Here is a 14,033-nt window from a genome sequence, read left to right as displayed (position 1 = left end):
GGGATGGACGTCCGTTTAATTCTCAAGCAGCTATTGCTTCATCAGATTACCAAATAATCGAACCCCCGGTTGTGCTTCCTCAAGTGCACAGTAACCACACGATTTGTGGACATATCAAACGGTCCACATCCCTTCACCAAGGTTGAATCTACAAGAAAACGTTCATGCACAACCGAGGCAGATACGGCATGAGGTGATGTACAACCATTGTTCACCATGGTCTAACCAGAGTTATCTTGAAGTGATCGATACTGAAGCCGTCTACCATCAAAAGAAAGAGAACGAGAGAGAGAAGGTAGAGAACCACATGCTCGGACTTGTGAAAGGTACCTCTTTGCCACCTCCATCTCTCTGTAGTCTGTACCCTCTCGCTCTCTCTTCTATGTTCTCTGTTCTCTCTTTCTCTCTCTTCTCTGTTCTCTGTTCTCTCTTTCTCTCTCTTCTGTCTTCTCTCTTTCTCTCTCTCTCTATCCAACGCTTCGGTATAAAAACTGTGCTACCTTTTTGCTTTTTTCATGTCATGGTGCTGGGTTCTTCTCTGACTGCTTTTGCTTGCGGCAGATATTTGTCTGCCTTCCGTGGGGTAAACTCATTGGTGACCAGTTTCTTCTTAGTTTCAAGCATGCTTGACTGTTTGTGTAGCCTAGCTTTTTTCATTTCTGTTCCGTTGGTAATTGGTGGTTCTAGTGTAGTTGAGAGCCAATTGCAGCCATGGTTGAAGTGAATTATTGGCCACTATAGAATATTATGTATTAGAACGGTGTCTGTGGTAGTTTGCATTTCTGATTTTTCATGTTTTTTTTTCAGAGTTTGGTTCTAGTCCAGGAGCTGATGGGCTGCAGGTGAAGCCTAAAGGCTGAAAAAAGGTACTTGTACTCTTGAAGTCCTATAGAGTGCCACTATAGCTTCTGGAAATTTATTCGTTTGCAGTCATGGGATTATGCTGCATTTTCCCCTACTTTTGGGTATTGAATGGTGCTATATCTAGTTTTTCACTTGAAGATTGTATCTAGCAAAAAAATTGGAGTGAATTTCAGTCATTTTGGAGGATTTGACAGGATCTTTTCAGGATATCAAATTAGTAAAATGGCTTCAAGATCATACTCAAATCTCCTGGACCTCACATCTGGGGATTCTCCGGCATTCGGCCAAGTGGGGAAGAGGCTTATTCGAGTGATGACTGTTGCTGGCATTATATCGGATTTGGAAGATGAGAACAACAACAGTGTGAATTCGGACTCCTCCTCCTCTGTTTCACAAGATCGGATGATCATTGTGGGCAATCAGCTTCCCATTCGAGCTCATAGACGGTCAGAAGGCGAAGGTTGGGATTTCAGTTGGGATGAGGATTCATTGCTCCTACAGCTAAAAGATGGGCTAGGTGAGGATGTTGAAGTGATCTATATAGGATGTTTGAAAGAGGAGGTTGATCCTTGTGAGCAGGATGATGTTGCTCAAACTCTGCTTGAGGTATTCAAATGTGTACCTGCATTCCTTCCACGCGATTTGTTTGATAGATTCTACCATGGTTTCTGCAAGCAGCAACTATGGCCTCTGTTTCATTACATGTTGCCCCTATCTCCAGATTTAGGCAGCAGGTTCGACCGATCCTTTTGGCAGGCTTATGTTTCAGTTAACAAGATTTTTGCGGACAAAGTAATGGAAGTGATTAACCCAGATGATGACTTCGTGTGGGTACATGACTACCATTTGATGGTATTGCCAACTTTTCTGAGGAAGAGGTTCAATAGGGTGAAGCTTGGATTCTTTCTGCACAGCCCTTTCCCTTCTTCTGAAATTTATAGGACTCTTCCCGTTCGAGATGAGCTGCTTCGTGCTCTCCTGAATTCAGATCTGATCGGATTTCACACGTTTGATTACGCTAGACATTTTCTTTCTTGTTGCAGCCGAATGCTTGGTCTGAGCTATCAATCAAAGAGGGGTTATATCGGGCTTGAGTATTATGGACGCACTGTCAGCATTAAAATTCTTCCAGTTGGAATTCATATGGGCCAGCTTCAGTCTGTCCTGGATCTTCCAGAGACTGAAGCTAGAGTTGGTGAGCTCAAACAGCAATTTAAGGACAGAACTGTGTTGCTTGGAGTGGATGATATGGATATATTCAAGGGGATTAGTTTGAAACTGTTGGCGATGGAGCAGCTGCTATTTCAGCATCCAGAATGGAGCAGAAAGGTGGTACTAGTGCAGATTGCAAATCCAGCAAGAGGGCGAGGGAAAGATGTGCAAGAAGTGCAGGCTGAAACCTATTCCACAATGAAACGCATCAATGAAAGATTTGGAAAGCCTGATTATCAACCTGTGGTGTTAATAGATACCCCACTTCAGTTCTATGAGAGGATTGCGTATTATGTGATTTCTGAGTGTTGTCTTGTAACTGCAGTTAGGGATGGAATGAATCTTATCCCATACGAGTACATTGTCTGCAGGCAAGGAAATGATAGGTTAGACCGGCAACTAGAAGTAAACTCATCACTACCAAAGAAGAGCATGCTGGTTGTTTCAGAGTTTATCGGCTGTTCACCATCTCTTAGTGGAGCAATTCGAGTGAATCCTTGGAACATTGATGCAGTGGCTGAGGCCATGAATTCTGCAATTATGATGCAAGAGTCAGAAAAGCAGTTCCGTCATGAGAAGCATTATAGGTATGTAAGCAGCCATGATGTGGGCTATTGGGCTCACAGCTTCCTGCAAGACTTAGAAAGGACATGCAGGGATCACATAAGGAGGAGATGTTGGGGTATTGGTTTTGGTTTAGGATTCAGGGTAATAGCACTTGATCCCAATTTCAGGAAGCTCTCTGTGGAGCACATTGTTTCAGCTTACAAGAGAACTAAGAATAGGGCTATCCTCTTGGATTATGATGGAACGATGATGCCGCAGACATCCATCAGTAAAACGCCAAATTCAGAGGCCATTAGTATATTGAATAGTTTGTGCAGAGATCCAAAGAATGTCGTCTTTCTTGTAAGTGCCAGGGACAAGCAGACACTTAGTGAATGGTTTTCCCCTTGTGAGAACCTGGGAATTGCTGCAGAGCATGGCTATTTTCTAAGGTAAGTTCATCAGCTCTCTTTTGGTTATGTTTCATCCTATCTTATGCTAATTTTGTTGTCCTGGTAGGTTTTATCATCATTGCTCACCACTATGAACTTGCACAAGTTATCCTGTTGTTATTGAAGGACAAATTGTTCTGATTAGATGACATCAATTTCCTACACAAATATGATCCCTTTTGTTATGGAAAAATGAAAAATATTAGAAAGGTAGGGTTTAAACTAGTTCCTTTTGCCACCACCCATGAGAACTTAACTGGATTTTCAGATGGAGAAAAGGACTTAATCACATGATTGTAGGCTTGATTTCAAACATTCACAATTATGAGCAGTATTCTATAAAATATCTCAATGCTATGGTATTTTATATAGATTTGTCTCCTTTCACAGTTCATGTATTTTTTATTTCTTAAAACAGTGATTATTTTGGAGTATCTTATTCACAGCCTTCATGCATTTGGCTTTTTAATTCTTTTGTGATTCACGTGTTGATGCTTACATTCTTGTCATGTAAGAATGTTGATACTTACATTCTTGTCATGTTAGAAGTGGTCGAACGTGCAGAAGGGTACCATGCCTCTTCCACCTTGTTACTACCCCTACTGGCTACTGGATTCTTATTTCTTGTCTGATTGCGACCACTCAAATTCTGGAGATTCAGTAACATGACTGGAAATCTAGACCATAATATTTTTTTGCAACAATTCACTTTTCGCAAGACTGAGAACCCTCAACTAGTGCTTGGATCCAATGAACCCTCTTTGCTACCTACCCAGCTCGAGAACTTATTAGTTTGTAGCTCTGAAAACTGTATGTCTTTGTTCTTTGTTATGGCCATACTTTTGGCCTATTCACTTGTCCTTTCTCGTCCTTTCTCAACCATAATGCCTTCAAGTTTGATTTTAGTTGAACATTCGTCCAGGGTAAAGTATGATGCAGAATGGGAAACTTGTGTTTCTGTTGCTGACTTTGATTGGAAGCAAGTTGCAGAACCTGTGATGAAGTTGTATACTGGAACAACTGATGGTTCCTCCATTGAAGCCAAAGAAAGTGCCCTTGTCTGGCATTATCGATATGCTGACCCAGACTTTGGAGCTTGCCAGGCCAAAGAGCTTCTTGATCATCTTGAGAGTGTTCTTGCCAATGAACCAGTCTCAGTGAAAAGCGGTCAGCATATTGTAGAAGTGAAACCACAGGTAACTAGCCACCATTATCTTCGGTTATATTACGCACGAATTTGGTTAACCAACGTAATTTCTGAACTTGATACCACAATGCAGGGTGTCACTAAAGGTCTAGTTGCAGAGCGCCTGCTTTCTTTGATGAAGCAGAAAGGCAAGTTGCCTGATTTTGTTCTCTGCGTGGGAGATGATAGGTCTGATGAAGATATGTTTGAGGTTATCACGAGTGCCATGGCTGGTCCTTCTCTGTCACCGATAGCAGAGGTATTTGCCTGCACAGTTGGTCAAAAGCCAAGTAAAGCAAAGTACTACCTAGACGACACTTCAGAGATCATCAGAATGTTGCAGGGCCTTGCCACTGCATCAGAGCTGGCAGCAAGGAACTCCATTTCACAACTTTCATTTGAAAGCCTCTGATGAGGACACTTCCTCGGCCATGGATGCTCATGCTTCTAGCTTTCCATCACCACGTATTGCAATAACTTCTGATCAGTTTGGAGATTTGGATATATAATAACATGCAAACCAAAAGGAACCTTGTCTGGTAGGAGTAGAGGTTGATTCTAACATTGTGACTACTACGCTTCTGTTCATGCTGTAACTAGAAAATTGCACTATGTAGTGGTACTGCTTATGTTGTCTATATGTGCAACGGTGGTTCCTCAATTCAAAGAGTTACTGTTAAAATTTTATACTCCCCAAGAAGTTACGATGTTCTCTGGTTCGTGCAATATGCAATATATATATATATATATATATATATATATATATATATATATGTGTGTGTGTGTGTGTGTGTGTGTTCTTCTTCGTTGACTTGCTGCTATGGCCAGGGAGCGTGAAATTTTCATATGCCTCAGGAGGAAATTGTTTTGTAAATGCCCCAAATGATATTCATCTGTTAAATGACCATCCAAAGGAAAGGTGCCTCGCACAGGAAACAGGCAAAGAAACACCTTTTAACTATTTTGAATAATCATTCTTGGGTTGTTTGAATCGATCGCTTTTGCTGGAGCTTGTCTAAAAAGGATCTGAATTGTATACTTTTTTTTTCATAGGAACGTAGACGAAATTCAGAAAGTTATTAAAATGTAAAAGTAAGCACCAAATATTTAAATTATATTAAAGGGTGTTCTTAAGAAATTAGAAAATAGCATGGCAAATGGACGATGTTTTCATTTGCTGACGTTTTTAGGATATCACTTATTTACTTTTTCCCCTTTTCACTTATTTTTTTATTTTTAGCATTATATTTTGAAAAAAAAAAGTGAAATTTGTGACAGTGAATCAATCCTAAAAAAAAATATGCCAAGAAAGACTTGCTTACAGTTCGGAAACCACAATTAACTTCATTCTACTATCGGACCAAATTTGCAAAATCAGATAGGAAATCCTTGTATTAACTTGACTTTCATGAAAACATGGATCCAGTCTAAAATAGCAAAATCAGATATGAAATCCTCAATTTGATGAGTTATGGATCTTAGGTAGATCTCATATCGCATCCAATGCATGGATTTAAGTACCTTGCCTTTCAACAACACACGGATCCAAGTGAGCAGTTTGATTTCCAACAATGGGTCTGACGCTCTCTGGTTTTTTCTCCTTTGTCTCCGCAAGAACAAGATCCAGAATTTTTAGTCCAGTGAGAGGTTCGAGCAAGAGACCCGTGGATCTATAATCCGCTCACGTCGGAACTTTTTCTCACTTCTGAGGTCACTGGGACTCGAAATGAGAAAATTTAGAGCCCAGAATGGTCTTTTGACAAAAGTGGGATACTTTTCTCGGACAATGAAAATGAAAAGTCCCCTTCTGCTATTTTCTGGTTGTGCGTCTGCACCGAGGTCGTCTTCCTCCTATTATTTGTGTCTTCTTCTGTTCTCCCCTTTTCTTTGATCATGAATTGAGGTAAGCACGATCCTTACCCTTCAGTTGTTAAGCTATTCTCCTTCTTTTTTATAAACCAAAAATTTAGTTTTCTCTCGTTTGTTTAATGGTTGAAATGGAGATTTTTCTTGACTGGCCGTGAGTTGTTTGTTTCAATTTTGGCGGAAACTACACAAATAAATGAGGGAATTCGTTGCTTGATAGTTGATGGCCTGTGTTCTCTTTTGCTTGTTTTTACTTCCCAGGTTGTCTTTTATTCATTTATGTGTGATTTAGACTCGCGATGCTCTGTTTGGTTGTTTGTTTCTTTTAACTTTCCGAGAAATGCCGTGGAATTTCTGAAGAGGGAACGGAAGTTGAATGTTGTGGCTTTGGGATCGTTGTAGATATATGTGCTTTGTCTTTCTCCCCAGTAAGTTTAGCCCGTGTGGGTCTTTTCTGTTTGGGAATGACAATCAAGATAAGTGTGTTTTGAAGTGGGGAATGCAGATGAATGATCATGAATCTCGTTAGTTTAGCAATTTGATTGGGTCATCATCTTCTCATTTGTGATTGTTTATTATGACGTGCAATTCGGTTGCATTCTTCGTTCCTACCGGATCATAAGGATTCACGACGTTATTGATAAGATTGAGCTTCATCAATGGCCATAAGGACTGGAATCTGATTTCTTTTAGAATCGACACACTTGCTGAGACCTGGAATAATTAAGGCCATTGATTAGAATCATTAGATCGCCATAAAAGGTTGTTCAAGGCTTCAAGCATAAATAGTGGATAAAGGTTGGAACCTAGTGTGTTTTAGGTTGAAAGAATTGTGTATGGTTCTGGCTCCAAACTTTTCACTTAGATTGGCCATCTTATGCATTGTTGTGACTGTCCATGGATCATAGAGAAGGATCGACTGATCGCTGAGTATGGCACACGAGACACTTGGTCCGAAAAAGAAAGGACGAAGCTTAGATGGTGAGGTGATGATTGGCTGGCAACGTGCTGTGTTTCTAGGTCTTGTCTCATGAGAACGGTTTCCGTGAAGCAAGGATCAAAAGAGTTTCAGATGCCTTTTTACGAAACATTTGCGGAGGCAACAGGAAAATATGCACGTTAAATTTCTTGCCTTAATTAAATTTTGTTTGCAAGTAGAAGGAGTTTGTCCTTATGCTGTAAGAGCCGTTCTCTACCTTTCTTCTGCAAAAGGTGAAGGGCCATCTTGATCCTCAAATCCCACAAACCTGCTGTTTGCTAGCATTTTGGGACACACATCAAATAAAGATGCAGGGTAAACAAGAAAAGAAGAGACACATTTTATTACACGAATTAGTTGCCATTTCAATCACTTTTGCAACTCTGAAATAGATTACTGTTACTTGACCATCCCACCATCTAGAAATTATTACAATATGAAGGTGCAATGTATGTTTGAATTGCTATTTTCTGTTTTTATATGGAAAAGAATTTCTGCTAAATATCAAACTCTAGTGCAGTTCCTGGCATATACAGCATACAAGAATATTTTTTCTGGAAGAGTCCATCGCTAATGCAAGTGCTCATGAAATTTGGAGCAGATATATTGTTAGATGGGCGCCAGATAACACACACTTTCAGAGGGGATTTGTATTAGTTGCCTTCAATGGTAACCCACAAGTCTGAACGTGCTCAGTATATCGCTTACAGGCCCATAAGGCCGTCTGATCTAGAAGCACTTCAGGAGATTCATGCGTCCTTGTTCCCGATCAGGTCACTGTTGGCACTTTTATGTTTGTTCTTCATCTTGACTTCTTCTGTCATAGATAAAGCAATTGTTTGACAAAGAGGTACATCTGAGAATCTCTTTTTTTGCAGGTATGAGTCGCAATTCTTCTTGAATGTAGTCAATAGTCGTGATATCATATCCTGGGCTGCTGTAGACAGCAGTCGTCCTTATGAAAAAGCCGATGAACTGATTGCATTCGTCACTGCACGTGTAGTCATACCATCACAGGCTGAGGTATCACCAAAGTTATAGTAAGCTATATTTTCCAACTGCGCTGCACGTATCATGTTTTGCTCAATTCTCTGCAGGTGGATGACATTTTGCAATGTGACACTTCAGATAAAAACCGGAGATTGGTTTATATTCTTACACTTGGTGTAGCTCAGCAGTATAGAAATCTTGGAATAGGTTAGTCTTGCTGTCACTCGGTGGACCAACCTTGTCGGTCTTGTGTTTTCGGCAATGGAGCTCATCTTTGTGTATGTTATTATCAGCTTCATCTCTCGTTCGGGAGGTTATCAATTATGCTTCAAGCATTCCTGCATGCAGAGCAGTTTATTTACACGTGATTGCCTACAACAGACCTGCCATCCTCTTCTACAGGAGGATGGCTTTCCGATGCTTGCGGAGATTGCCGTACTTTTACTACATCAATGATCAGCATTTTGATGCATATTTGTATGCATACCATGTAAATGGGGGACGGTCTCCTTGCTCTGCTCTGTAAGTATATTGCGCACACCTTGTCAACCGAATCATGTGCATTATGCACTTTACTGCCTACAAACTGCTTTGGTTAGCATAGTAGCTAGCAAATGTTTTCCTTGAAAAAGAGTAAGTAAGTTCATTAAAAATGAGAAAAAGCATGTCTGCCCTTTCGCAATTATTCTAGCTATTTATTACCATTTTTTCTCTTTCTGCACCCCCCCCCCCCCCAACCTGTACTTCTTTGTGGTGGCCAAAGAGCGAACGCACATTCACATTTACATGCATGCACGCACAACTCCAATTCCAACAGTAATGGATGAATTTCAGCTTCCCTGTTGGAGTATTGCTTGATTATGATAGATTGCCGTCTGCATGAGCCTGAAATTTTCAGTCCATAACAGATCTTCATGGTACAAGCATATCTCGACAAGAAAATGCTATGACAAATCTTTGCACTTGCCAAAGCTTATGGTATTAGGAAGTAACTGATGCTTTTGTTCCTCAAGTCCTCTTTGAGACACTTTATGAACTCTTTTTCCTGAGTTAAAGTCCTGACTGCTTAATTTTTATTATTGTTACAGTGACCTGATCGTAGCAGTTGCTACATACTTAAGGAGCTTTTTTATGTCTCTGACAACAAGATTGTGGAAGCACGGAGACGTGGTACCTGCATGGCCAAAATGTAAAGAGGCTAATTCTCTACTGCCCAATTCAAATAGAATCATTCAGGGTGCTGACAGCAGTGGACTGCAATGTGTTTAACAATTAGTTTGCAAAATCAGGGCCGCGTGTATGCCAACAGCATGGAGGTTGGAATATTGTCTTCGTGTATGTATTTTTTTATTGTTAAAAGTTCGAAAATTACAAAAAACGGCTCCTCTATTGACTGAATAACAAATAACCGCTCAACTTTTGACATGCAACAACAGATAGGCGATCAAGTATTCCTCGTAATTCTCAAATCACCGCCTTCAAACAGAAAACGTTAAATAAATGAGATAGTTTACAGAACTGCCCCTTGCACAGCAAAACATGTCATAAAATAAAAAATAGAAAAAAAAAAACGAACTGCGTGGCGCACATGTCGTCGGTTGGCAAGGGGGAGTGGGTGGCTCACCAGATACTTGTCAAGAAATTGTCTCGATTTTTCCTCGTTTTAATACTGAAAGGACCTTGTCTGTTAGACCATTTTTCATTAACTTCCAAATAAAGAAAGAAGGGGCTGCGGAGATTTCCTCCCTCTATTTGGGCTTTCTATTTTTTATCCTTGAGAGTTAATTCCATGCCGTTGACTATTTGTTCTTCTCGCATCCATCCGTGTTCCAAGAAGTTTGATTCCAAAAAATATCAAAGGAAGTGATCTAATGGAGCATTCCTATAATCCTGACTCATAAGAGCTTGGTTCATCATGAACGAGGGGCAGAGAGTTTGGGAGCCCGGGGTTTTATTTTTGGCTTAGATTTCTTGTGGTTTTTTAGGAGGATTTGGGGGTTCTGGTCTTGATCGTGTCGTTGAAGGCAGGGATGAGGGTCGTGGAGAAGAAGAATGCTGCGGCGTCGAGAGATGGGAACGCGAAATGAGTGGCAACATTTTCGGCATCAGTGGCGGAGGTAGAAGAGGGGTGGAGAGGCGCCGTAGCAGCAAGAAGACAAGGCGGCAGCTGTCGCCGAAGCCGCTGGTTCTGAAGGTGTTCGACCTCTGCAATGAGGTTTTCAAGGGCATAGGATATGCTTCTTTGTCCACTCGACATTAAGAATATGAAGTCCCCTCATCTTTCCACTGGCTCCTCCTCGCTGTCCAGCAGTCCTTTTATTTTATTTTTTCTGTTTCTTGAGATATCTTGCTTGTGAGGGTTGTTTTGTAAATTCTTATTCTAATTTTACGACTTTCGCCATCAGACGGTGATCTGAGTAAAACTGAAGCGCCTACTTGTTACGCGTCAAAGGTTAGTAGGTCGTTTGGTATGTGCCCAAAAGCTAGGCAGCTTTTTTGTCAAGTTTTGCAAAAATTAAATGTAATATGAGCAACATCTGCCCTCCATTAAAGACAATCTTTATCTGTGCATGCAGAATTAGCAAATAATTTGATTATTCTGCAGAGAAAATATGACTAACAGATAATCTTTTATAAGCACACTCATGAATCTGTTACACATTCAGGCAATTTTGCACTGGAAGTATAATGATATTTGTTTGCCTTGTTCCATTTGAACATGAAATATTGTTGTGTGCCTTGTGATTGAAATATGGCCCACACTCACAGAATACTACCAGGCAGCTTCATAAGTAAAACTCAGATTAAGAGAAAGGTGACAGCTTGAACGGGAAGGAATAAAAAGCGATTCTACGAGGAAGACAGGTTACAAGATCATGTAGCGCATGCTTTCAGAAAAATGCGACCTAACAAATTGAAGAGAGATCAATCTTAAACAAAAAAAACAAATCCTCAAAACTGAACAACTCCATATTCCCTTTTGCTTTTTTCTTATGTGATGTATACAAACATTAGAGCTGCATAATCAGGCATGGTAGTTGAGAAAAAGGTTATAGCATCTGCTGACTTGTGGAAGAGACAAGTTTGAGATAGATGAGATACTAGTCAACAGCCATGGCTTCCGGGCCTTCATTTGTTTCTTCCAAAGAAACCTTCTGTTCTTCCATAGCATTTCTTAGCTCCTCCGCCAAACTCTTTTGGTCCTCATCGATGGTGCTCTGCAACTCATCCACCTGGAGAAATGCAATGAAGCAAATTAACAAAATGGCGATGGAAAAAATTTGAAAAAATGCAGTCCTTAGTGAACCATAATTACAAGTTCAATAACAAGCAATCAATTGATCTTTGTTCATAAGGTTAGGTTTTAAAATACTAGATGCATGAAGTCCCGAAGTTCATGACGAGAAGCATCAGGCTAATCCACTCCTGTCCTGTTTGAAGCTTGAACAATCAAGCACTAAGCATGTAAGAGTTTCCATCAATTTGCTTACTGATTCTAGATGTTACAAGAGATTTATCTCATTCCCTCAAACTCAAGCAAGAGTGAGTATTAAGAAGGAAGGTGCAAAGAAACTCACCACATGGAGTAAGAGAGCAAACTGCTTTCTGCGTAAGTCCAACATTCTTGAACCAGCCGTGTTCTCTGCCTCCAAAACTGCTATCTCCTTCTCAAGATCTGATATATATTTTTGTGTCTCAGATCTTGGTGGCTGCATTGAAATTAACCTTCGAATTGCCTCACATTCCTCCTTATGCTGTCTCTCAATCTTACTCTCTTCAAGTTGTTTCTTCAGATCTTCTATGTCAGCCTGAGCCTGCAAGATTTGGCAGTTTATCTCTTCTTGCAGTTCATTAAAATTATCCTTTTCACGAAGATTTGCACTAATAACTGCCTTGCTCTTAAGGAGAGGGAGTTCAAAGGTGGCCATCTCCTGCAAAAATGCTTTGTAAAGTCTATCGCAGTCGCTGTAGTTATCTGAGTCTTTGTCAATCTCAAGAGCAAAAGCCACAAACTTTTTCTGGAGCTTCTTTATAGGTGGTTCACCCCTTGTCGTTGTGGTTCGAGTGAGAAGCCTGTGTTTTATAACTACATCATCATCAAGGGGGCCGATCGCATAATGGGCACCCATTTCATCTCCCCTAACAGCAACTTTTCTCCCTTTCACTAACATCTTATCAGACAAAAGCAATCACTTGCAAAACAGGCAACTAGAGAAAAAGGAAAGTGTCAGTATAAGGTAGCGAGGCAATGAACATAAGAAACTATTACAATATACTCATGGCATGTCGACATTTACAGTTTGCTGTTGTCTTTCAAACTGTAAGAACACCTTTGTACCGTTGGAATGCAAGACCCTTCAGACCCTTGCCTTCCTACCAAATCATCGATTGTGGCAGATCACATATACTAGGTGGTCCATCCAATTGTTGCAACAATATCACGTTACAAGATACGCTGTGACTGTACATGCAATCAAGTGAAGGCTCTTTTTCCCTCCAAAAAGCAAAATAGCACTACAAAAGATGTTCACCATAGAAGCACCTAAGCTTTAATGGCATCACATCTTAGATCCTAAGAGATGCAGTCTGCAACTCCTAATCATACTTACGCAAAAGGAAAACTAGACCTAGTGATGGTTGAATACACCAACAGGCTTCATTTTATTTCTTCATGTCAACTATTTTCTATCTCCAAATGTCCTACCAAAGCACCTTACCTGATCACTGTGTCCTTTCCCCTGTTTCTCCTCTCAGACCACATTCAATGTATTATGTGCCCTCATCTTAGTTCATGCTGCAGGACATTATTCGAAGAAAGCCTATCCAATATGGGATGATAATGCTTTCATCCCACAATGTCAAACTTCAAAGAGCTCTCAAGCCGAAGTAGACAAGAAACTGGCAAATGCAGATGTTTAAAGCTTCATATCCCCAATTACCACTGGAAATAGGATAAGCCAATCTTTTCATAAGCATGGAAGGACAAGAATCAGATATAGGAAAAGGTTCTCTATGCTTAACCAACAAAATTCACTGTCCTGAATGGCCAAAACTCTTCAGTAAGTTTCTCTACATTATCATGAAACAAGCGGCACGCCATCCGCATGGTAAGAATTCTTAGATAAAAGAAATAGATGTTTGACCTAGGCCAATTTAACATCATACAAAGGAAAACAAGTTTTCTACTAAAATGTTGTACATATTTCAGAAATCCATTTCCAATTTCGACCATTTCAAGTGTCCGCCATTGCTCGAGAACTTTCGGCCAAAGCTAGACTAGATACGCACTTTTACCGAGATGAAACAAGTAAATGACACCAAAGAGGGAAAAAACATAAATTTCTCAACCAACCATGTATGTGGATAAGCTAGTGTCTTCCAATTTTTACCAACCCAGACCACAGAGCAGGTAAAGCATGAAAAACTCATAACTCAAAATGCGCCAGTACGCTTGGCTCAAGACCGCAAATGGTATCAGCAACTCTTTCAGAAAAAACTTTCTTCTTCACCCGACCAAACCAAAAGAGGTCTCCAATCGTCTGAAGAAATTAAACAGCGACCAGTAATTACGATAAAAAAAATACATTGACCAAACACTGGTATGGACCTCTCAGATCTAGAATTCGCAGACCACAACAAAAGCTATCCTACATAAGTAAAAATCCCGACCCTTCCCGCAATCGGTTACAAAACACAATCAAGAGAAAAACCACAAAATAATTTCTGCAATAGAGAAAGAGAGAGAACCTTGACACGCCGCCGGGACGTCTGACTTGACGGAGGAATGTCGCCGGAGACCGCCACGGGGTACCAGGGTTTATGAAAAGGGGCGGGGAAGAGCGGAGGAAGCGCGGAAGAGGCGGGCTGGATTTCGTCGGATCCGTTTCTAGAAACGGAAGGCATCTGGAATTGAACCCAGTCCAGTTAACAAGTTTAT

The 14,033-nt window shown here is 40.5% G+C and overlaps 3 protein-coding genes across 11 annotated transcripts; 2 read left to right on the top strand and 1 right to left on the bottom strand.

Annotated features, from left to right (window-relative positions):
* Positions 1 to 128: 128 nt before the first annotated feature.
* LOC116252531 (alpha,alpha-trehalose-phosphate synthase [UDP-forming] 5-like) lies at positions 129 to 4,960 on the top strand. Of its 6 annotated transcripts, none has more exons than XM_031626857.2 (5): positions 129 to 326; positions 808 to 866; positions 1,070 to 3,074; positions 3,997 to 4,270; positions 4,355 to 4,960. In XM_031626857.2, exons 3-5 carry the CDS (start codon positions 1,087 to 1,089, stop codon positions 4,670 to 4,672), a joined length of 2,580 nt encoding a protein of 859 aa, XP_031482717.1. In that variant the 5' UTR covers positions 129 to 326; positions 808 to 866; positions 1,070 to 1,086; the 3' UTR covers positions 4,673 to 4,960. The 6 variants fall into 6 exon arrangements, with proteins under 6 accessions (XP_031482717.1, XP_031482719.1, XP_031482715.1 ...); XM_031626859.2 differs by having other exon boundaries at positions 1,059 to 3,074; XM_031626858.2 differs by lacking the exon at positions 129 to 326 and adding an exon at positions 358 to 583.
* Positions 4,961 to 6,014: 1,054 nt separating this feature from the next.
* LOC116252533 (histone acetyltransferase MCC1-like) lies at positions 6,015 to 9,558 on the top strand. 2 transcript variants are annotated; one of them, XM_031626866.2, is made up of 6 exons: positions 6,015 to 6,163; positions 7,707 to 7,878; positions 7,984 to 8,128; positions 8,203 to 8,302; positions 8,389 to 8,617; positions 9,184 to 9,558. In XM_031626866.2, exons 2-6 carry the CDS (start codon positions 7,772 to 7,774, stop codon positions 9,362 to 9,364), a joined length of 762 nt encoding a protein of 253 aa, XP_031482726.1. In that variant the 5' UTR covers positions 6,015 to 6,163; positions 7,707 to 7,771; the 3' UTR covers positions 9,365 to 9,558. The 2 variants fall into 2 exon arrangements, with proteins under 2 accessions (XP_031482726.1, XP_031482727.1); XM_031626867.2 differs by having other exon boundaries at positions 6,034 to 6,163; positions 7,626 to 7,878.
* A 1,367-nt stretch (positions 9,559 to 10,925) lies between these two features.
* LOC116252534 (THO complex subunit 7A-like) lies at positions 10,926 to 13,994 on the bottom strand. 3 transcript variants are annotated; one of them, XM_031626869.2, is made up of 4 exons: positions 13,844 to 13,981; positions 13,449 to 13,635; positions 11,674 to 12,304; positions 10,926 to 11,328 (listed from the first exon to the last, which is right to left on the bottom strand). In XM_031626869.2, exons 3-4 carry the CDS (start codon positions 12,265 to 12,267, stop codon positions 11,197 to 11,199), a joined length of 726 nt encoding a protein of 241 aa, XP_031482729.1. In that variant the 5' UTR covers positions 12,268 to 12,304; positions 13,449 to 13,635; positions 13,844 to 13,981; the 3' UTR covers positions 10,926 to 11,196. The 3 variants fall into 3 exon arrangements, with proteins under 3 accessions (XP_031482729.1, XP_031482731.1, XP_031482728.1); XM_031626871.2 differs by having other exon boundaries at positions 13,529 to 13,635; XM_031626868.2 differs by lacking the exon at positions 13,449 to 13,635 and having other exon boundaries at positions 13,844 to 13,994.
* Positions 13,995 to 14,033: the final 39 nt, after the last annotated feature.

The sequence above is a fragment of the Nymphaea colorata genome, chromosome 4 (assembly GCF_008831285.2).
Source record: "Nymphaea colorata isolate Beijing-Zhang1983 chromosome 4, ASM883128v2, whole genome shotgun sequence".
Classification (NCBI taxonomy): domain Eukaryota; kingdom Viridiplantae; phylum Streptophyta; class Magnoliopsida; order Nymphaeales; family Nymphaeaceae; genus Nymphaea; species Nymphaea colorata.
This window is presented reverse-complemented; position numbering and strand designations above follow the sequence as displayed.